The following is a 22,224-nucleotide window of genomic DNA, read 5'->3' as shown; positions in this document are numbered from 1 at the left end:
CTGCGGGTAATCTTGTAGCCTTTCGGGATGGCTATGGCGATGTCGGGTGCCGAGGAGGGGTTCAGCCAGGTCTCTGTCAGGAAGGCGACATCTGGGGAGGTTGAGTCAAGTAGGTCCCAGAGTTGAACGGCGTATTTGCGTGCGGAGCGGGTGTTGAGAAAAATGCATCTGAGGTAGTTGGTTTCTTTCCCGGTGGGCGGGTTGGCCGGTCGGGTGCTGGTGAAGCTACAGTTCTGGCAGGAGAAGGGACCTTGGGTGCACAAATTGCTCATAAGACCCACACACCTTGATAAAAAACCCTTGGCCAAAGGATATAGGAAGGAGAACCAGGCAGAATATTATAACAAAGAATGGATAGAGATTTTTCTTAGAGCCTGCATAACATCCAGAAGCAAGACATGTAGAGAACAAGCAACTAAAATAGTTGACTATTGGTACATGTCCTCAGAACGAATATATAAACATAATCAAGTGAAGTCAGAGGAGAGATAAAGAGGCTGCAGTGGGACGCCGGTACCTTGCTTAACCTGCTCTAGGATTGTCCGGAAAAGATAAGAGAGACTGTAGAAATCTTCAAAAGCATAGAGTAAGCTTGGTCCACGGCCTCACCCAACAAACATACATTTTCATTACACTCACGGAGAGGCACAAAAATGTTGCAGGCATTATGTATGGCCAGGTCATAACTCCTTTTTGGGGTCCAGACAAAGTACCAACCAAGAAAATAAGATTAGTACTCATATGGAAGCTGTTGGGTATGGAGAAAATCATTATGTCAACTGACCACCAAAATGGCAGCCACAAGGACATATTGACACCATTTACAAAAATTCTCGCAAATGAGTTTCAGGAGTTCTCATGTCACAAATATTTAAGAACCTTACACCTTACTCCAGCAAGCTGAACACATCTAAGAGGAACAAAGGCATGAAACCCAGCTAGAAATAGTTCGTGCCACACAACAAGTAGGTGCATACAAGAATAGAAAGCCCCTTCAACACTACTCTTGATGTTGAATATATGCATAATTTGATCGTTCTTACATAGATCCATGGGGGAAGGTGAGAAGGAGTGGAGCTAAATTCAATTTTTTTATTTATGTTTTTATTTATTCTTTACTTTATGATATTTTTAAAGCACACATACATACATCTGTAAGTAACTTGGCGCTAAAACGTTCAGAACTGATCTAATCAAATTGCCACTACAAATCCATCCCTTTGAATAAGTAATAATAGGAAAAGAACCACGTTTTAACATATCTTTAATTCCAGAAATTTTGATTCTCCCCCTACGAGAAAGATGAGGAGAATTCCACAACTTGGTTACTACAACAGAGAAGGATCTGCGGTCCAAAGTTGCACTTTAAACTTGGAAACACAGAGCCAACAGGCTGTTTTGAATCTGGAGTAGCACCCCGGCTCATAAAAACAGGCTATTCCATAAAGAGGGCTCAGCTTCTCTCCAAACACAGATTTATGGACTGAAGCTTTACATTTTGTCCGTCACGCAACTTCAAGTGAATGTAGTTTTACCAAGCTAGAAGCAAGAGATTCTACTTTTTCTTGTTAAAAAATAACCTATCTTCTCCATTCTGAACCTGTTGCAATTTCTTTAAAGATTTAACAGGTAGCCCGAGATAAACGGCATTGCATTAGTCGAGCCTACCAAGACAGAGACATTCAGAATCCACTCTCTTCTTGAGTAATTGAATTAATAAAACAAAATCTCTTCAAAACTTGCAAATGCAAAACAGTTCATTCCCATGGACATTATTTGATCTTCTAACAACAACTGGGAATCATTTAGATTAGACTTTGAACTTTTTGGAAGGTTAGTGGCTTTCTGACCACTGATGAAAGACCACAAATTGTGCTCCCAAATTTGAGTCTGCCTAAAAGGTAAGAGAAGCTCAGTGTTCCCCCGATCTCGCATTAGCCTGCTAGAGGCCATTCAAGTATGCATATTAGTTAAATAGAGCCTAAGAGCATCTGCACTCAATTCTGGATTATCACAGATTGTAAAACAAATCAGTGTGTCTACTTATATACACAATCACCAACAGCCCTAACGTTTGAGTCAAATTAGCCAGTGGAATCGAGTACAAGTTAAATACCAAGGCGAGAAAGGCCAGATTCTTGTGGAACTGTACAAGTCAGTTGGCTTGGGTAGGAAATTGCAGAACCAGTTAAGTACTATATCTCCTACAGAGAGGACCTCTATTGGCGCCAACATGGTCTGGAGGTCCACGGTGACAAATGCTGCCGAAAAATCCAGCAGAATTAGTGCCATTTGGATGTTTGTTCAGCACCTGTTTGAAGATCATGTAGTACCACATTAATTGCATATTCCCTAGTACACCGGTTCTAAATCCTGCTTGTGATGAATGCAAAAGCACGCAAGATTCTAAATAGCTTGACAATTGACTGAAAACAGCGAGTTTGTGATGTTTCATGAGAAAAGGCAATTGAGACACAGACTTATAGTTGATTTTAGTCCAATGTGGCTTTTTTCAGCAATGGAATGAGTTGCAAACTTTTAACTTGAAGGTACCACCCAGTCCTCAAGGAGACATTAATAGTTGTCAGGAACCGTGTCAGGTGATTACAATATTAAAGCTTTCTGACATTTGGCGTGCAACATTTTGTGCCCTGAGAATGAGGATCTACTGCTCTTAATTAGCCCCGGTCATCCTCATTAACCGCTATATGTATCAAGCTATTTAGCATTCGCAAAGGCCGAAATTCTGCGAATTTCGGCCTTTGCGAATGCTAAATAGACAAATGGAATGTATCAAACAAGTTTGATGCAAAATAAGGATTAGCAAAATTTGCTAATCCTTATTTTGCGATTGCACTTAAGGAATTGCAAATTTTGCGATTCCTTAAATGCAATGTATCAAACAAATAAAATGCAAAAAATGCCATTAAGGAGTAGCAAATTACCACCAACTTCTAGTTGGTGGTAATTTGCGAATTCTTATCAAAAATCATTTTTGATAAAAACCAAAGGTGCCATATGACGCCCATACATGCCCTTAGGGCATGTATGTGCGCCATATGCCCCCAAATGTCTTTTTCAGGGGTGCAGCAGGGTGTTCTTGAGACACCCCTGCACCCTTGGAAACATCCCTAATTTGCGATCAGCAAAGTGCAAAATGCAAATTGCACTTTCATTCCTATGGGCCTCCTGGCCCATAGAAATGAAGGGGTAATTTGCGATTGACAATTTGCTAATCTCAAATTAAGGAATGCTAAGGAATCGCTATTGGAAAGCGATTTTGTACATACATACCGTTTTGCATTTCCTAAATAGCGATTCCTTAAAATTCGCTATTTAGGAAATGCAAAATGGTTTGTTGATACATATAGCGGTTAGTTCCATAAACTGTTTTAAACTGTTTGATGCCAAGGTGCCAATTTTGCCAATTGAAACTCAGCAGGGGAGGAGTGTGCATTAATGTTAAAAAATGTCTCTTTAAAAATCGAAAATTGATTACTTTTCATATGTAACTATTTGCTCATGTCACCATTAGGTTGTTCTTTGAGCCCTGTAACGACCCGAAACACGTATTTTACCAAATAAATGTTGGGAGCATTTAAAATATGGTCAGAATAATGATTGGCTTAGGGTATCTTTAAAGCACTTTAGTAAGAATTATTCAGATTGTGGCATTCATTTTGTACGGATGGCGAGTAGTCCTGATTCTAGCGGCGTTCCAGCATGCAGAGTTAACTTTTTAGATGCACCAATTCGTAATTTACTCCCGACAGATCTACCATGGGTGATGAGTTCAACAATTTTATTCTGTTTGTCATGATAAACTGCTAAGAAGTTTTCAGGATTCTCCCGATTAGGCCCCGACTTACTCGCATGCCTAATGTTGCTGCTGCTGAAGAGAAGTATAACTTGCATCAATTTCTGATTATTTTAGGTGGGTCTATTTTTTTATCTGTGCTTGAAGTGGAAAAGCCATTTTCCAACTTTAAAAAAACAACAAAATGATCAGGTAGCGCTGTGTGGTTGATTGAGTTGATAGTATACAGTACATTATTACGCCAAATCACATCAACGGTGTGGGCCTCTTTAAGAGTGAGAGAAGTACTGATTAAATTAAAACTAAAAAGTGTTATAGTTTCTCTAAAATTGCATTTGCAGTTGAAGGTTTCCCCACCTGCTTGTAGTTGTAGGTTTATGTTTTTATATACAAAACAAGCTAATAAAATGTATTGATTCATAAATGTTCCTTTGTGTTTAAAAGCATGTCTGCTCATGACCTAACATCAATCACAATGAACTATGCATAATCAACCAAACATTGAGAAGTGCTGCAACTAACCTTCATGAGGACAAGCAGAATCCATTGCGTAGAATTTGTCATCTCTTGTGCGCACGAGTACAATGTGCTCTCCATTTTGTGAATATAATCTGCAAAGCAAAGAAACTTTTATTGGCTGGTGGGACCAGGCAAGATGATCAATGTCTGCATATAGGCCCCTCAACTGCCAGTACACGACCACATGCAACACGCTGAAAGCAAACAACCTGGATATAGAAGCTGCCTGGCATAGATGAATATCAGATACACTAGCCTGTGACATGGTTTTGTTTGAGCCGGTGTATGCTTTAAAGGCATCTTCCGAATATGTTTTGGTGTTTACAATTGTGTGTTTGTCTAAAAACAGCCATTCCAACAGAGTGGCTGTGAAGACATGATGGAATGACTGGTGGCGGTCTCTCCAATCACAGGACTGTGTGTGACTCATTAAGATCCTACTATGGTGGCACCAGTGGCCGTTTTGGCCCACAGGACACTTTTTTTTCCTTAGGAGCCCCTTCTATTTTACACGAGTATAGATACCCCTCACCACTGTTCTGCATCTTTGGATTTGACCTTCCATTGCTGTAGAAAATTATTTTACACAGTGCGAAACCCTCGACTCAGCGCCAAGTCAGGAGTTGCAAGACACTGCCCAAAAAATAATTTCAGGAAAATACAGCCAATTACATTGTATAAACAAATTTCTAAATGTGATTGACTTGTGACTGTAAACTGCAGAGATAGACAAACGTGTTAACTCTTTAAACCACCCCCACCCATCCCCAGGCACCTGTTTGTAAACACAAATATCTGAACAAATAATTATTTACACCAAATGAAAAGAAAAAAACATTTGCCACATTTAGCGTAAATCTTTTCAACGGTTTTTGCTCAACTCTTTTGGCAAAATGTCCCAAGGGAGCTAGAAATATACTTTTTAATCCTCCAACCACCCTAAACTTTTTTCCTGTGGATAGATCATCTAATTTGCCACACCAAAACGTATCTGAGTGAGTTAGTAAAGGGCCACATTTTTTGCAAATTCGTCTAATGGGTCAAAATCTGTAGGCAAATCAAAAAATGCCTTTTCAGTGAATGTGCTGCTGAACTGTAGCTACACAGTGCAACTTCCACTGTGCAATGTATAGTTATATATATCTGTATAGAGCGACATACATATATATACACACACCACACAACGCAGACATACCAAGTGAGCTTACTCAAAATATTAGGGTTCCATTCTCTCCCTCAAATGAAGTGGTAACCACCTACTGAGGGAATGCTAGCAGTTTATTGATACTGATGATGGCTCTGGTGTAATTCTACGTGAAAATGAAGTGAATCTGCACAGTGACTAAATGAAGAGTTTACTGATGATGGCAACACTTTCAGGTCTACTTGCTGTGTCACCTCTGAAACCACACCTGGGTAGCCCTATAGCATATCTGTATTGGACAGCAAAAAAAGCCATGCATTGCATCTGCATCGGTCAGACTGTGAATCTAATGCAATTACTTTTCCCATATTCGGAATTGCCATTTCATCTATTTATGGCCATTCAGCATAATTTTTCCTCATTCGAACAGGAAACCTCCAACTCAATGGAAAAGTTCAAATAGTTCAAACGTATGCTTCTCTACTTATTGGAAAAAATCTTTATAAGAGGAAAGTTTATTTTTTTTATATGCGGCTAGGCCGGTCTTCCTCAAAGTGCAGTATTTACTGAGAACATTAAAGACTGGCTAGCTCTTAAATGAGGTAAAAATACTATAGGAATATATATGGGGAACAGATTCACCCTCACTCGCCATCTCCAATCTATCCAGATTGCCTACCCAACATACACCTGGAACTATGCAATTATATTGCACAGATATTCCTTGTCGTGTAATAATCCACAGAGATCTTGATGAGTTTAGTAAGTTTATTCCTGGAATTAGAAGCACTCCCTGAACATGACTGCTCGCTTCATGTAATCAGTGGTAACTGACATCCACTAACAGTTATATCAAAGCATGCATATGTGTAACTGTATAAATAGCTGTATTCAAGTGACAACAGGTCACGAGATGTGTTTAAGCATAAACACAGGCGTAGTCCGCGCACAATAGGAACTAAATGTGAGCGCGACCAAAGCATGAGAACACACGCGTTCAAGCACGAGAACACACACGTGCATGAACGCGTGTACAAATATATACACTACATTCCTCTTATCCTCGAATTTTACTGCATTAGGGGATTTTAATCTGCATGTAAATGATTCCACTTGTGTTCAGGCAATGCAGATGGTCTCCTCGCCTGAAGGCGTGAATTTGCCCCAACTTGTTAAATTCCCTACACACAGAGCAGGGCATACCCGTGACCTGATATTTTCTAATATCTCTTCCATGAAAACAGAAGTGCCAAACTAGGTGCTCTGGTCAGACCATTTTCTTATTCATTTCTCTTTAAACTTGGCAAAACCCGACTTGCCTGAGAGCGGCAGATACTTTCTAAAGAGAAACTGGAAGAAGCTGACAGCTGAATGCTTAAGCCCAATTTTGTTAGCCAGCCATCCTCCTCTATCTCTAGACTCTAATGCAGATACTTTGGCCCTACATAATTGGATTGCCGCTGCAGTAGAATCTACGGCACCAGCCAGAATGACTAAATCCACGAGGAAATCGCCCTCAGCTCCATGGTTCTCCGAGTCGCTGTAGGGCCATGAAAAGGAAGTGCAAGCGCTTGGAACGACAGTGGAGGATGGATTACGATGCTTCTGCCAAAATGACATATAAGAAATCCTTGAAGGTAATGCACACATTCATGAAGGAGGCAAGGAGAGATCACATTGCCAAGTGTATTGATAATTCCGATAGACCTGGCAAGGCAATGTTCAAGGTGGTCAACTCCTTCCTCAAACCCCGTGGACTGGTAATCGATGCCCAGCCCTCTTTGGCACTTTGTGAGAGAATCTCGATTTTTTCGATGATAAAATCAGCAAGGTCTACCATTCCTTTTCTGCTACAACTTCTACGGTTAAAGCAGTTAAGGAGCTAGGAAAGCACCCATGCCTCTCCTCTCCGAATTCACTCCTATCTCTCAGAAGGAAGCATTGGCTGTGATTTAGGGCTGCAAGTCAGGCTCACCCGAAGACCCGTGCCCTCCTAAACTGTGGAAAGAGTTGGAATATTCCACTAGCGATGTGCTGTCCAAAATATGGAACACTTCCCTTTCCTCTGGCATCTTCCCTGATCTATGGAAGCATGCCACTCTACTTCCCCTTAAGAAAAAACCCAATGTGGATTCAGGGGAATTGAACAATTACAGACCTATTTCTCTGTTGCCAGCCCCAGCAAAAATGCTGGAAAAGGTAGTGCAGTGGCAATTGGCCAATTTCATCGAGTGCCACAATATCCTGCACGATACCCAATGCGGTTTCCGAGCTGGGTTCAGCACAGAGACCGCGCTATTAGAGGGAGCAGTCTCAATTAGAATGGCATTGGAATCAGGGGCATCAGCCATGCTGGTGCTCCTGGATCTCTCAGCAGCATTTGATAGTGTTGACGACTCTATACTGACTCAACATCTCCTAGACAACGGGGTTAATGGCACAGCCCTGGTTTAAGTCTTTCCTCAAATTGCGCACTCAAAGGGTGGCCCTACAACCGCATCTGTCCACCCGCAAGCACTTATGGTGCGGGGTGCCACTGAGGTCAGCCCTAAGCCCCCTGCTGTTCAACATAGATCTGGCTCCTCTATTCACTTTGATAGCCAACTTAGGAGTGAAGGCGATTTCTTATGCTGATGACACCCAGCTGGTTTTCCCTTTTAAAGATCAATCCGAAGACTCTTTTAAGTGCTTTAAAGGCTGCTTAAGAGAAATTGCAGGCTGGATGAACAACAACAAACTTAAATTGAATGCCGATAAAACTGAAGTGGTGTTCTTTGGCAAAACTCACCCTCCAGCCGCAGACCTGTGGAAATGGGCTCGCCAGCTGGCTATGCCAAATATCTGGGAGTAAAATGGCAGGCTGATTTATCCTTTTATGCCCAAATTCAGCAGGTTACAGCCACCTGCTTCAGTAGCTTGAGAAACCTGCGTAAATGTATACACCTGCTGCCTGAGAGCAGTCGCCGGATCGTAGTCCATGCCACAGTAACTGCCTGCCTGGACTACGCAAAAAGCCTCTATATCGGCTTACCGGCTTACCTTGTTAGGAAACTCCAAATGGTCCAAAATGCGGATGCAAAATTAATCAAACATGTTCCTTTTCTGCAACATATCTCTCCGCATATTAGAGAACTACATTGGCTTCCGGTAGCCAAGAGAATCAAATTTAAGACCCTGATCCTTGCTTTTCGGGCATTTCATGGTACGTGCCCTTCGTATCTGAAACAGAGGCTGTGTGTCTACACGCAGACGCGTGCTCTGAGATCCAACTCCTAGACATTACTTTGCACTCCACGAGTGAAGAAAACCCGGCTGGGAGGCAGATCTTTTATGTTTGGGGCGTCCAAATTATGGAATTCCCTCCCTAATTCCTTGCATCAGATCTCCTAAAACACAATTTAGGAAGGCAGTTGAAACTTGGCTTTTTAACCTGGCTTAATCATATGTGTCTTGATAGTTGCCTGTCTCCTGCGTGTCACTTGTCGCTCTAGCGCCGGGACACCTCTTTGGAGGTAGCTGTTCGCACTCAATAAATGACTGTATTATTATTATTATTAAAATAACAATGGACTGGTATGCGGCCCAAAGTAATTACCAGTGGCTGAGATTAATTTGAGCATCACATCTGTCATTTTTTTTTTATACTTCAGCGTGTCGGCCTAAGTGGGATCGGTATGCACAGACGTGGGTCCTGTGGACGATGTGCCACTGGAACCAATCTACACCTGGCTGATAAGCTCTAATAAGAGCAAAATCGGTCCTGGGTTGCTTGTGTTCCGGTTCAGGGAGGACCTGGCCTGGCAGTTTGGGCTGGACTCTTCCCACTGAAGCAGGCTCAAGACTGATTTGCTTATGGCTGGGTCCAAACTGAGGTGGTGATGGACTGGCATGAGGCCCAGAGAAATTACCAATGATTTCCTAGTGGTTGAGATTAATTCAAGCATTCCAGCAATCACTTTTTTGTGTACTTAAGAAAAGAAGCAGCATCCGCCTTCACTTTTACACGCGAGCCTCACCATTTCTTCCCCAACAGAACTATGCAGCAGAATAAGTCTGTTTCTTCCAAACTGGGCCCACATCATACAGGATGCCGTTCAAGGACTCTGACTGGAGTTTTGCGACACTCAGCATCAGACCTCTTACCCAAAATCTGTTCATGTTACCCTGTAGAAATAAACCTTTATAAATCAAGTGATTCCATTTTTACCTCAAAAGAAAGCAATTTGTCACACATCTCGTCACACAAACAGCTAAAATAGCAATAGCTTCATTGTAAACAAAAAAAGGAGGAGGTTTCAGTTTAGTCATCAACCTCAAAGAATTCAACAAATGGATATTTTACAGACACTTTGTGATGGAGGGTATTCACCTCCTAAGAGATCTGTTGAGAGAGGGTGACTTCATGGTTGCCTAGACTTGAAAGAAGGCCATCTCCAACCCCATCTTTCCTGCACACATACATTTACAGCAATTTCTTTCACAGAATTCTACTTAAGAATTTTTGGCAGAGCTGTTCTCAGCCACCTAGAGTTTCACCAAATTAATGAAACCTGTGGTTCAATTAATGAAGGACGTGGAGTTCGGATAATTATTTATCTCAACGATACTTTGATAATGGCTCTGGATCCAGATCTTTTATTTCAACACTCTTGCAAAAAAGTTGATCATCCTATCGTGTATCGCTTGTCTGATGAGCCATTTTCAGTCTTCCATTCAAGCAATCTTCCCAAAGCCACACCACTGCAAGACCTTATAACAGTTAAAGCTACATCTTCGAATCTGGACCCAACTGAGTATTCTGCACAGATCATATTGTTCCAGGGTGACCCAGAAAATAAATTGGCAGGACTTACTAAGGTAGTCATTTCAGAGACTATGTGCTCGGGTGGCATCATTCTCCCACATCGTATGGACATGCCCCAAAGTCCGGGACTATTAGGAGGCAGTAGGAGACTACATGGGGGAGGCTGTGGGGTTTAATGTCTGCAGCTTTGCGACGCAGGCGCTGATTAATGTAAATACACTAGATGTATAATTATGGTAAAATGAAAGCATTGTTAGTCGATGGGGGGGGGGTATTGGTGGGGCGTTAGAACCGCCCACCGCAGCGGGATGAAAGGAAGACAAGGACTGGTGCATGCTGGCTGAGCGTCGAATATACGAGGGATGGGTCTGCCAATGCAAATGGACAAGGATCTTGCATCATTGCAGATGTACAGAGGACATAAATATCAAACTGCATCTTCAAAAAGCAGTGTAGGAATATGTGGGGACCTGTAAGGTTGTGGATCCAGTAGGAGGAAGCCCAGTCATTGGGATTTACACACTGTATGATTCTTGCACCTTCTGTACTATAATGGAGTGGTGTCTTATTTATTTATTAGGCTTTTAAAGCGCGACAGCTACCCGAAAGGGTTTCCCCGCGCTGAGAAATTGCAACTAGCAGAAAGACGAAAAGAGGAAACTCAGTTATTGATTAAAAAGCCAGGTCTTAACGGCTTTGCGAAAACGAGCATAGCAGTCCTCGGACCGAATATCCAGAGGAAGGGAGTTCCAGGACTTAGGCCCTAGAAAAGCAAACGACCTACCGCCCATTCTGGACAGTCTGAACTTAGGAACAGTAAAAAGATTTTGGGAGGAGGAACGGAGGAAACGAGAAGGAGAATAGAGGTTTACAAGTGTTTGAAGATAACTAGGAGCAATGTTCTTCCTGATCTTAAACATGTAGCTGAGCGCCTTAAATTTCACTCGACTGTCCACCTTCAACCAGTGAAGGTCACGGAGACGTCCCGTAATATGATCAGTTTTGCGACAGCCACTAAGCAGGCGTGCCGCGGCATTCTGCACAAGTTGGAGGCATCGAGGGACTGCCTTGGTCGCTCCCAGGTAGAGAATGTTCCCATAGTCCAACCGGGAGGTAACCAAGGCATTCACCACAGATCTATGAGTATCAGCTGGCAGCATCCATAGAATCTTCTTCAGCCAGCGCAAGATGGTAAAACAGGTGGACGAGACTTTATTAGCCTGACAATGCATTGTCAGACCACTGTCAATGAGCAACCCCAGGTTGCGCACATGCTCCGATGGAGATGGAAGCGGGCCTAGCTCCGAAGGCCAGTGCCTAGAGGTCCAAAGGTCTTGCTTGTGCCCGAGGACGAGGAGTTCCGTCTTCCCTCCATTCAGTTTGAGAAGATTTTGGTTCATCCACCTGGCGATTTCCCCCAGACCAGACTGAAGGAGGGAGGTGGAAGCCTTGTCAGATTTAGAAAGAGAGAAGAAAACCTGCGAGTCGTCGGCGTACGTGAATAAGGTTAGTCCGATGCTGTCAGCGATGTGGGCCAGTGGAGTAGCATAAAGGTTAAAAAGTAAAGGACTAAGAATGGAACCCTGGGGAACACCGTGAGGTTGGGGATAGATATTAGAGGTGGATGTGTGGGAGAAAATTTGGAACGTACGGTCATTTAGTAATGAAGCCAACCAATCGAGGGCTAAACCTCCGGCTTCCTTTCCACATTGCCAGCGTGCGGGTAGGTCTAACCGAGAAGTCCGTCCAGCGGACAGGTACCAACTACAGTGGTGCCTACGCTCGGGAGAAGTCTGGTGACGCCATTCTGCTACATCAGTAGGGTTCCACTAAATCGTGGTAGGACCATTTGGCCTGCTACCAGTTATTTGTGAAAGGTAATACTTGTCCTTCCCCGATACGTGTAGGACAATCTTTATATAGGTCCTGATGAATTGCTAGTTTTAGCATGAAACATGTTGACCGCTAGGTAGAGCACACCTCACCTGATCTTAGCACCTGTGTATGTGCCTCCCTGTTCTGTTTTTAATAAGGTAGCTAGCCACACTAATACAAATCCCTGTGGACTTCCTAACCTTTTTTAATCTACACCACTGCACTATTTCCTCACGCCTACACTTCACCTTAAACCCTCATACCCACATGCACCAACTGGCAGGAACAAAAGATCTCCGACAAAGAACCCCTTCGCGGGTGCCCGTCAGACATTGCAGCGCCAGTCTGACGAGGAGCAGAACCCAGATGATGAAGCATGACACCTAGCTTGCTGGATGTGTGAGGGTTTTAGTTCCGAAAGGGGGCTTCCCCCCTTTTTCTACTGTTCTTGGTTCTTCCGTCTCTCCATCTTAGGGGAACAGTGTATCCTTTTTGTTCTGACTAAACCTCCAATGCCCATGACGGCTAGTGATTCTAGAAGAATCTTATGCGAGGCCGTATCAAACGCCGCGCTGAGATCGAGTAGTATCAGCGCGGCAGTCTCGCCTCTGTCTAGCAGGGCCCGGAGGTTCTCTGTGACGCCCAGAAGCGTTGTTTCTGTAGAGAAACCTGGGCCAAATCCCGACTGAGAGGGATGCAATAACTTATTGGTGATGACAAACTGAGACAAATGGTGGTGAATGTGTCTTTCTAGGACTTTGGAGAAAGCTGGCAGCAAGGAAATGGGGCGATAATTGGAAAGGACCTTAGGGTCCGCAGTAGGCTTTTTCAGCAATGGCGTAACCATAGCATGCTTCCACCTAGCCGGGACAGTAGCAGTCCTAAGAGAAATATTCAGAGTGGTGCAAATCAAAGAAAGCTGGGGGGGGGGTCTAATGACCGAAGTATAGAGATGGGGAGGGGGTCAATAGGGGAGCCAGATTTTACCTTGCCCAAGGTTTCATGGAGGGCGGCAGGCAGCAATTCAGGCCAAACAAGTAAAGGACCAGAGGTAGAAACCGAGCAGAAGTTGGTGCCCACTAAATTGGTGGATAAAGCTAAAAGATGGTTTCTGCCACTTTGCAGGGAAATGTCTTGGTAAATCTTGTCAATTTTGCTAACAAAGAACTGAGCAATTTCATCACACCTGCTGCTGGACAAAGGAGGGGGTTTCGCTGTGGTAGAAGAGCCAGCGAGATTTTTGACCAGGCCAAACAGTACTTTCGATTTCTCAACTGCGTCTGTTATAGTTTTGGTGACAAAGCTGGCCCTGGTCAAGTCACAGGCTTTATGGTAGCTCTTTAAGGCACTTTTATAAGCACATGCTGTTGAAAGGGAATATGCTTTACGCCAAATGCGTTCGAGCTTTTTGCAGTGGGACTTGTCCGTTTTTAGCGCCTCGTGTACCAGGGGGTTGGAGTCTTATGGGGTGCATCCTTTTTAAGGGAGGCGGGAAGGCAGATGTTGATGGCATCTAGAAGCAAGGAGTTTGTTATCTCCGCTGTTGTTTCAACGTCAGCCGACGTAAGTCGGTCAATGGGAAGGTGAGTAGCAAGCACGTTATTTAGAGAGGTAATGTCCAGCTTTTTCCATTCCCTCCTACTTACAGCGTGAGTCCTTCTATGATGGCGCGACACGTCCGTGGTGGTAACTGTGAAGCTGACTAAGTAATGGTCGGACCAAAGAACAGGGGGACAATGTAAAAGCGGTATATTATAAAAAATGGGATCAAGGAGATGACCACCTTTCTGAGTAGGGCCGTGATTATGTAGAGTAATGTTCATGGCCTCAAGATAGGCGATCAAGGTTTTGCCAATAGTGTTACCGGGGTCATCCAGATCTATATTAGAATCACCTACGACCAATAGAGTGTTAGAATTGGTGAGAATGGAGACAATATAATCAGTCAATTGAGAAGCCCAGGCATTTGCAGGCCCAGGGGGGCTGTAAACTAACAGACCTGCGGGTGTTATTTTAGGATGAAGGGCAAGTTTAAAGAACGCAGCCTCACAGTTATTTAGGGTGGTATGATCGAAAAGGCATTGGTACATGTTCTTGAATATGATGGCAATGCCACCACCTACTTTAGTGACCCTGTCACGCCTGACAATGGCGTAGTTGGAGGGAAGGGCTTCCGCAATGTCAGGTCCAGAACCATCATGGGGCCATGATTCAGTAATAAAAAAAGCATCAGGTTGCTCCTCACCTAAAAGATCGAAGATCTCAAGTCTGTACTTGGGAACAGAACGACAATTCAGGCTAAGAAATTTAAAAGAGGTATGGTGAGAGGTCGTGGTATGAGGTGTACAACTACGACACATCTGAGGAGCTTCCAAGGAAAGCGAACAGCACAAACAGGACTGGGGGAAATTGCTGGACAGGTCGAGGATACAGCAGCCCATATTTAATGGAGGTCGGTATACTTTCAGTTGGTCGGCCCTATAGGAAAGTCTCTTAAGTGTGTTAGAGTTAGGACCAGGGGATATGGCCCCTGGCCCCGGTCGGGCACGGACTGGCGCAGACGGGCACGCCTTTGGCGCGCCCGCTGCGCCCGCCTGCTGCGCGGACGGGAAATGCCTGCCATAAATACAGGAAGAGGGTGGGCGGATGACAACAACTGGTCCGCAACCCGGCGCCTCTAGCAAGATGGCGGCTACCCTATCGGCATCCCATGGCAGCACCTAATCGGCTGCGGGGAATGCCGGCTGGAGCAGGGTAAGTAGGCAGTCACGAAGCAGTATTAAAACACTGTTAAAAACAAAAACAAGACCAGAACTATGCAAAAATAGCAAGTAGCAGCAATTTCAAAATAACAAGCGAGTCTGATGCCTAAAATTCCCGGGCTTTCCGTCTCAGGGAGCAGCGTCTTGTTTACGACACTGTTGTGTTACAACTAGTTAATAAAAAAACAATGAAAAGCAATGTAATGGAAGAAATTGAGCAGAAAACAGTTCTCTATATTAACTCTGCACCCTACATCACCACTAAAGGCAGGCAAACCAGGCTACACAATTTTAGGGACAACCCAGGGTTCAACACTTGAAATGGGAAGCCTTGCAGCCCCTGGCTGCAAACCATCTTGCTCATGCTGCACTACAGGCACATCAATGTCCTCCTCTGAATGAGGCATTTCACAAGCACTAATAGTGGATTCATCATCAAACATAAAATTCACTGTCTGACTCTTACACTTGGTCCCACTTGTAAGGAAAAAAATACACACAAGACAACACCTTATAGTCAAGTCAAAAAGGCTTTATTTCGATAAAAATTATCATAAAAGCTTCACATAAAATTCATAGGAACATTTAAAAAAAAAAAAAAACAGAAACACCTTATAGATCTTGCACAAATCCAAACATGAAATTATGGGACAATGAACCATAAGCAAAATATACTTAAATTATTACAACAATAAAAGAAACAGTCCAACAGGGCTGAAGTAAACATTACGAAAATAAATGTCCAGAGGGATTGCATCCCTGTGGTTGAAGATCCTTGCTATCAGTGTTGTCAGCGGCACCCCTGGCTGCAGAGTGGAGACCTTGTGAGCCCTATCAATTGAAAAGAATTCAGAGATTTCCATTGGCTTTAGAGTATTGAGGACAAAGTCTTCCATGAAGCGCTGGGCCCCTATGCTCTTTCTGGCAACCTGACCACTCTAATATTATTTCTCTGTGAGTGAACTTTGCAGTCTTTGTAGTGCCATTATGTGGTCATTCTCTTTATGGAAGGCCTTGGTGTCGTCCGTCAGGGCCTTTCATCTCCGTCAATCTGTCACTTATTTTCCTGAGGTCTGCTCTTAGAAGGTTGACTTCCACTGTCACTGAACCGATCTTGGGTTCTAGTGTATGTTTGCCATTGTGTATGGCTTTCATGTCATCCACCAGGGAGGGCTGCATATCTTCTCCCCTCTCGCCCATCTCCACTTGATAAATAGCCATAGTTGTTTGTGGCGCCACCTTAGTAAGTGGTTATGGCATCTCATACTTGTCCAATTTATTGGATTGTCCCACTTTACTAGCTCCGCCACACTCCAGGTACTTATTTTAGGTGGTGTAAAGGCACACACCCCCACCACTGATGGTAGCCCACAGGTAGTTGCAGGCCCTGAGAGGTACAACTCACCGCCACCTGCTGATAGTGCAGAGAACTCCCAAGAGGAGATACTATGCGGTCCCCACCATCACAACTTCTCAGCTTTCGCTGCCCACTCTGAGGTCTCTTTGGCTGGGTGGAGGAACTCCAGTCTTCCCAGATCAAGCAGCCTAGGCATTGCCAAGCCATCTACTTGTGGAATGCATTGGCACAAATAATACAGTTGTTGTTTTGGAGCCCCCCTCCCCCGGTCCTTGAGGCCTCCTGCGCCCACTTGCACCACTAGATGCTATAGTCCAGAAGACTCAGTCCACCTCCTCGCACACCCCGCTCCACCCACCGGTCAATTATTTCTATATGGCAGGGAGGAACCTTGCTGCCGGCAGGGAGGAGTGTCGAGCTCCACACTCCTGCTCGACCCTCTGTGCAGCCCCACCAGGCAGGCCTTAGTACACCGGCTCAGCATCCTCACCCAATCCTATTCAATCAACCACTCAGGTCTGCTGGGCCCCAATATTACACCGCTGTCATTGCGCCTCAGTTCCACCAGTGTAGAGGCTGGTCTACGGTGCTGCCAGTGTAGCACTCACTCCTCGTGGCGGCCTAACAGGGCCGTCCTAGCAACAGCTAGGGAGATGCAGGCGGTACCTGCCTGGACACTGTTCCACAGTCAGAGCATGGCCCCACCTCAGCTCGCACCAATGACCATCCTGTTCCTCATGGCTGGCCCCATGTCTCCTGAGCCCGCCTGGTCAGATTATGGTGAGGATATTGAGGGATTTCACCCTCCGGTCACGAGAGCTCTACTAAGGTGTGACCATGTTGGCCGATGCCAACCATGCCCCCTTGGATGAAATTGTACCACTTGAGACCAACTCTAGACTTCACAGTCAACTCCTACTAATCTCTATGAGATGAAACAATTCTGAGGTTTAACTTTTTTTTTTAAATGGGATTGCTAAGGAAGCCCTCTTTAGTTTTATATTGGTCTATTAGTCCCTTGATGGCAACTGCAATTTTTCCAGCAACTCTGAGCCAATATACCCATTTACTTCTGCAGCAGATGCTGCATTTTGGAAATAATGCTACAGCGTTGCCATGAGATCACATGGTTTATGACCGTCTCTTCAATATTCGGCTGCCCTTGACCATTTAGTTGGCTACAGGAATGGATCAAACCAAAATCAATAAGAGTCCTCGCAAGCAGCCTCATATTGACCTTAGTTTGATCTGTTCCTGCTGCGTTAACTAGGACCAGCCGCACAAGTGACACGTGGTAGTGGGGAGACTATGTGGTGGAAATGTTGTGGATCCCTACATATTCCGGAAGTTTATGTAAAAAAATGCAAGGAATATTCCTGAATATAGGCAAAGTTTTAGGTTTGAAGGGCATTATCAACCCATCCTGGACTCCCTGGGGTAACTAGCTTTTAAAAATGTGCTAGCCCGGAATCTACAGCTACACACATTGTAAAAAAGGGTCATTTTTCAGTGGAAAAATGTGCTGTGCAATGTTTTATTTTTGGCTCTTTCCTGTCGCTGGCACAAGGCTACCCACATAAAATAGGTACCATTTTTTTTTATCTAGACACTTAAGAGGGATGCTGGGTGGTAGGAAATCTGTGGCTCCCCATACATTCCAGAAGTTTTCCTCTGAGAAATGAGAGGAAAATGTGTGTTTTAGACAAAAGGTGAGATTTGCAGAGCTTCTGGGTGAGAAAAGTTGGTGATAGCCAAGCAATTTATCCTGACCTGTACTTCCCTGTTTGTGTCTAGTTTTCAAAAATGTGTGGGTTTGCTACATTTCCCTAGGAGCCTGCAGAGCTAGGGCCCAAAATCAACAGCTAGCCACACTGCAAAAAAGGATTCGTTTTCCATGTTGAGTTTTGAGCCCTTTCTTGTTGCAGGCACTACGCCTACGCACACAAGTGAGATACCATTTTTATCGTGAGACATGTGACAACTCAAAATTGTCGAACATTTATTATTACCAATTGGATTTCTCTGCATTTTTGCCTTTCATAGGTAAGCCATTGTGTAAGAAAGGAGACATTTTGAAAAATGCCTTGTGAATCACGTTAGTATGGGTACCCAGAAATTCTATGATGTACAAATGAATACTGCTCCTTAACTCAGTATCTGGTGTACATTTTAGAAATATATAGATTTCGTTCATACCTATTTTTCACTCATTTACCCCATGAATTGCTGTATACTCGGTACAGAATGAAAAAACATGGTAAGGCGCAGCTCAGTTGTTGGCACTGGGTAAATAAATAAATACCTAGGGTTCTTGGAGAATCTGCAAACCCTATACATCCACTGTGGCCAGAAGGGTCTAGCGGACAAAACAGTATATGGCATCTGTAAATTGTGCATCATGACAAGAAGTTACAGATGAAAACATTGTCACAAACAGCTGTTTTTCCTACTCAATTTCAATATGTTTTATTTTAACAGTTTCTTTGGGAAAACCTTGAGGGATCTCTACAATGACAATCTTGCTGAATTCAGGCTTTTGTCTACTTTTCAGAAATCTATAGCTTTCCAGGATCAATCATGGGTTTCACACCTGCTTCCACTATTAAGTAGGTTGAAAGCACAAACCTCAGAGGCTACCTCTTTGAAAAAATTGCAAAAACTGTGGTTAAAAAAAATGAAAATTCTATTCAGCGCTGCATGTTCTTGAAAGCTGGGAAAATGGTGACTTTAGCACAGCAAACCTTTTGCTGATGCTACTTTTAGAAAAAAAAGACACTTTTTTGCAAATCACTGTCTTCCTATTTTTTCCCCCAAAATTAAACACTATATTTTGGCTGTTTTCTCAGTCCTCACCAGGGAAATCCACAAACCCTGTGTACCTTTAGAATCCTTAGGATGTTGGTAATAAAGGGCGCAAATTTGGGGAGGCTAACTTATGTGGGGGGAAAAAGTTATGGAGGCCGAATAGCAAACTTCCTCAAATAGCCACAAAAGGGCTCAGCACTCTAGGGTAGTGTTTCCCAATGTGTGGGTTGCGACTCTCGATTTTGGTGGTCCAAGCAATAAATAAAGATACCTTTAAATTCTGTATTTATCTTGTCACATTTGCTGCGCTTCAAAGACAGAGGTCAAATGTCGGGCTATGTCTTCGGAAAAATTGGTGCTTATTTTTATCATGTTGATTGGTGTTTACAAACTCCTCTCACTTTGCAGTCAAAGAAATAAAAGTAAAATTAATTGTGTGACAATCTTGCTGGGGTGCAGAGAGCGTGATAGGAAAGCCTGTCATTTTTTGTAACACTCAACAAATTGTAAATAGCTGTAAATAACCTGTAGGCATTCAGCAGTTAGGAAAGCAAAAATGAAGCATTTTGCTTGTAATTTGAAGTATGATGAAAGCAAAGATGTTAATAGGATAAGAATAAATAAATACACTTTACTTGGTGATGCACAAAATATAAATATTCTCTGAAACCGATTTGCACACATTATCATATGTGTGCAATATAGTTTTATCGGATGTATGACGTTACGACGCATACTTTTACAACGCCTACCTTTACAACGCAATTTTTACAACGCAGGATCCATTACAACTAATGTCTTTACAACGCATTTTTTTACATCGCAGGTACCTTTACAACGCATGCCATTACAACATAAGTATTGGTAAGTATATAATTTTTTTTAAATGTAATTAATTTAAATTAATATAATGTCATTTATTTTAATTTTAAATTTTTTTTTAATAAATATATATATTTTTTTTAATAAATAAATTATGTGTTTTATGTGTTATGGGTTTGAGTCTCGGTAACGACGCCAAAACCTCCTGTGATTCTGGGCAAATCACTTAATCTCCCGGTGCCTAAAATGAATGTGTCCGTCCGTCCTCATGTAACGTAACTGGTGCTATGTAAAGCGCTCTGATACCTGATTCGGTTCGGGTCTAGTTCGCGCTATATAAAACTCTGCAAAAAAAAAAAAAAAAAGTAGGGTAAGTGCTGGATAGTGTAGGGGTTAAAATTAATATTCGAACTCCAGGGGGGTGAAATAGTAGGGTAAGTGCTGGATAGTGTAGGGGTTAAAATTACTATTCTAACTCCAGGGGGGTGAAATAGTAGGGTAAGTGCTGGATAGTGTAGGGGTAAAAATTACTATTAATAATAGATTTACATAAATTATTTTTAAATATAATAATTTATTAATATTTATTTTTATAAAAATAATTAAATACAATTTTTAATATAATTATATACTTACCAATACTTACGTTGTAATGGCATGCGATGTAAAGGTACCTGCGATGTAAAAACATGTGTTGTAAAGACATTCGTTGTAATGGATCCTGCAATGTAAAAGTTGCGTTGTAAAGTAAAAGTTGCGTTGAAACGGTTGTATACCAGTTTTATCAGTAAAACTGCATGTCTGTGCAAATTTTGTGGCAAATTCAATGGAAAATGTGCTGTCTTTAAATGACTGAGCTGCCACACGCTTCTTTAGTTTTATTTAAGAATCACCCACCTCATGCCAATTAAAGTTACCTAGGTCACGAAAGTTTGTTGTTCAAAAAGTGGGTCATAGTTCTAATAAATTTGGGAAGCACTGTTCTGGGGAAAGGCTTAGCAGCCGTGGGCTTAATTAAAGCAAGAGAGAGAAAGTATAATTCTCGCCTACATATCATTAATATACCTGAAATGTTTTGTTTACGAATGCTAGAACATTTTTGATAGCTTATGCATGTATTTGCACAGACATGTACCCAGCTGATCCTCTCCCTGACCAACGACCCCGACGCCGCCAGAGCCAACCTGCACGAAGGGATGAGAGAGGTAGCCGAATGGATGTCGACCAGCCGCCTGAAGCTGAACTCGGACAAGACGGAAGTCCTCATCCTGGGCTCCACGCCCTCCGCCTGGGACGACTCCTGGTGGCCCCCCGCCCTGGGCACCGCACCCAAGCCGACGGACCACGCGCGCAACCTGGGCTTCATCCTGGACTCCTCCCTCTCCATGACCAGACAAGTCAACGCCGTCTCCTCGTCATGCTTCAACATCCTGCGCATGCTACGGAAGATCTTCCGGTGGATCCCCACCGAGACGAGGAAGACGGTCACCCAGGCCCTCGTCACCAGCCGACTGGACTACGGCAACGCCCTCTACGCCGGAACCACCGCCAAGCTCCAGAAAAGACTCCAGCGGATCCAGAACGCCTCAGCAAGACTCATCCTCGACATCCCCCGACACAGCCACATCTCCGGACACTTGAGAGACCTGCACTGGCTCCCGGTCAACAAGAGAATCACCTTCCGCCTCCTCACCCACGCGCACAAAGCCCTACACGACCAAGGCCCGAGCTACCTCAACAACCGGATCAACTTCTACACTCCCACGCGCCTCCTCAGATCAACCAGCCACGCCCTCGCCGCCGTCCCTCGCATCCGAAGAGCGACAACAGGAGGAAGGTCCTTCTCCTACCTGGCTGCCAAGACCTGGAACTCACTCCCGTCCGACCTGCGCATGACCCAAGACCACCTCTCCTTCAGGAAGAAGCTCAAGACCTGGCTGTTCGAGCAGTAACGGCACCCCCCCCCTCCCAGCGCCTTGAGACCCTACGGGTGAGTAGTGCGCTCTATAAATGTCTTGATTGATTGATTGATTGATTATACATGTTCTGTCCATATACAGAAATCTGGAAATGGCTTGATTGTAATGCAGCGTGTGAGCCATTATTTTACTTAGGGGATGCTCATACATGCCAACCCTCCCGAATCAGGTGGTAGACTACCAATTTCAAGGCTAGTATCTATTCTCCCGCCTCCCGATTCCTGCATGCAGAAACCCAATTCCTCGTAGGGACTGGTTTAGTGAGACTCGTAGTATTCACTGCCAGTAACGTGCTCCTGCAGGCCAGTGCATAACATGTATGTTACGCTCTCTCTGTTTG

The 22,224-nt window shown here is 43.7% G+C and overlaps 1 protein-coding gene across 2 annotated transcripts in view; it reads right to left on the bottom strand.

Moving 5' to 3' along the window:
* The window catches only part of LOC144824035 (uncharacterized protein HI_0077-like), a 105,810-nt gene that overhangs the window by 82,700 nt on the left and 886 nt on the right, over positions 1-22,224 (bottom strand). The window contains exons 2-3 of one of the 2 annotated variants that reach the window (XM_078683075.1): positions 9,497-9,644; positions 4,340-4,428 (exon numbers count right to left, since the gene is read on the bottom strand). In XM_078683075.1, the coding sequence (XP_078539201.1) occupies positions 4,340-4,364 (25 nt within the window). In that variant the 5' untranslated portion in view covers positions 4,365-4,428; positions 9,497-9,644. The remainder of the gene's footprint in view (positions 1-4,339; positions 4,429-9,496; positions 9,645-22,224) is intronic. The other variant, XM_078683077.1, reaches the window with a different exon arrangement.

This window comes from Lissotriton helveticus, chromosome 3_1, assembly GCF_964261635.1.
Source record: "Lissotriton helveticus chromosome 3_1, aLisHel1.1, whole genome shotgun sequence".
NCBI classification, from domain to species: Eukaryota; Metazoa; Chordata; class Amphibia; order Caudata; family Salamandridae; genus Lissotriton; species Lissotriton helveticus.
Note: the sequence above shows the minus strand (reverse complement) of the source record. Positions and strands in the feature narration are given on the sequence as shown.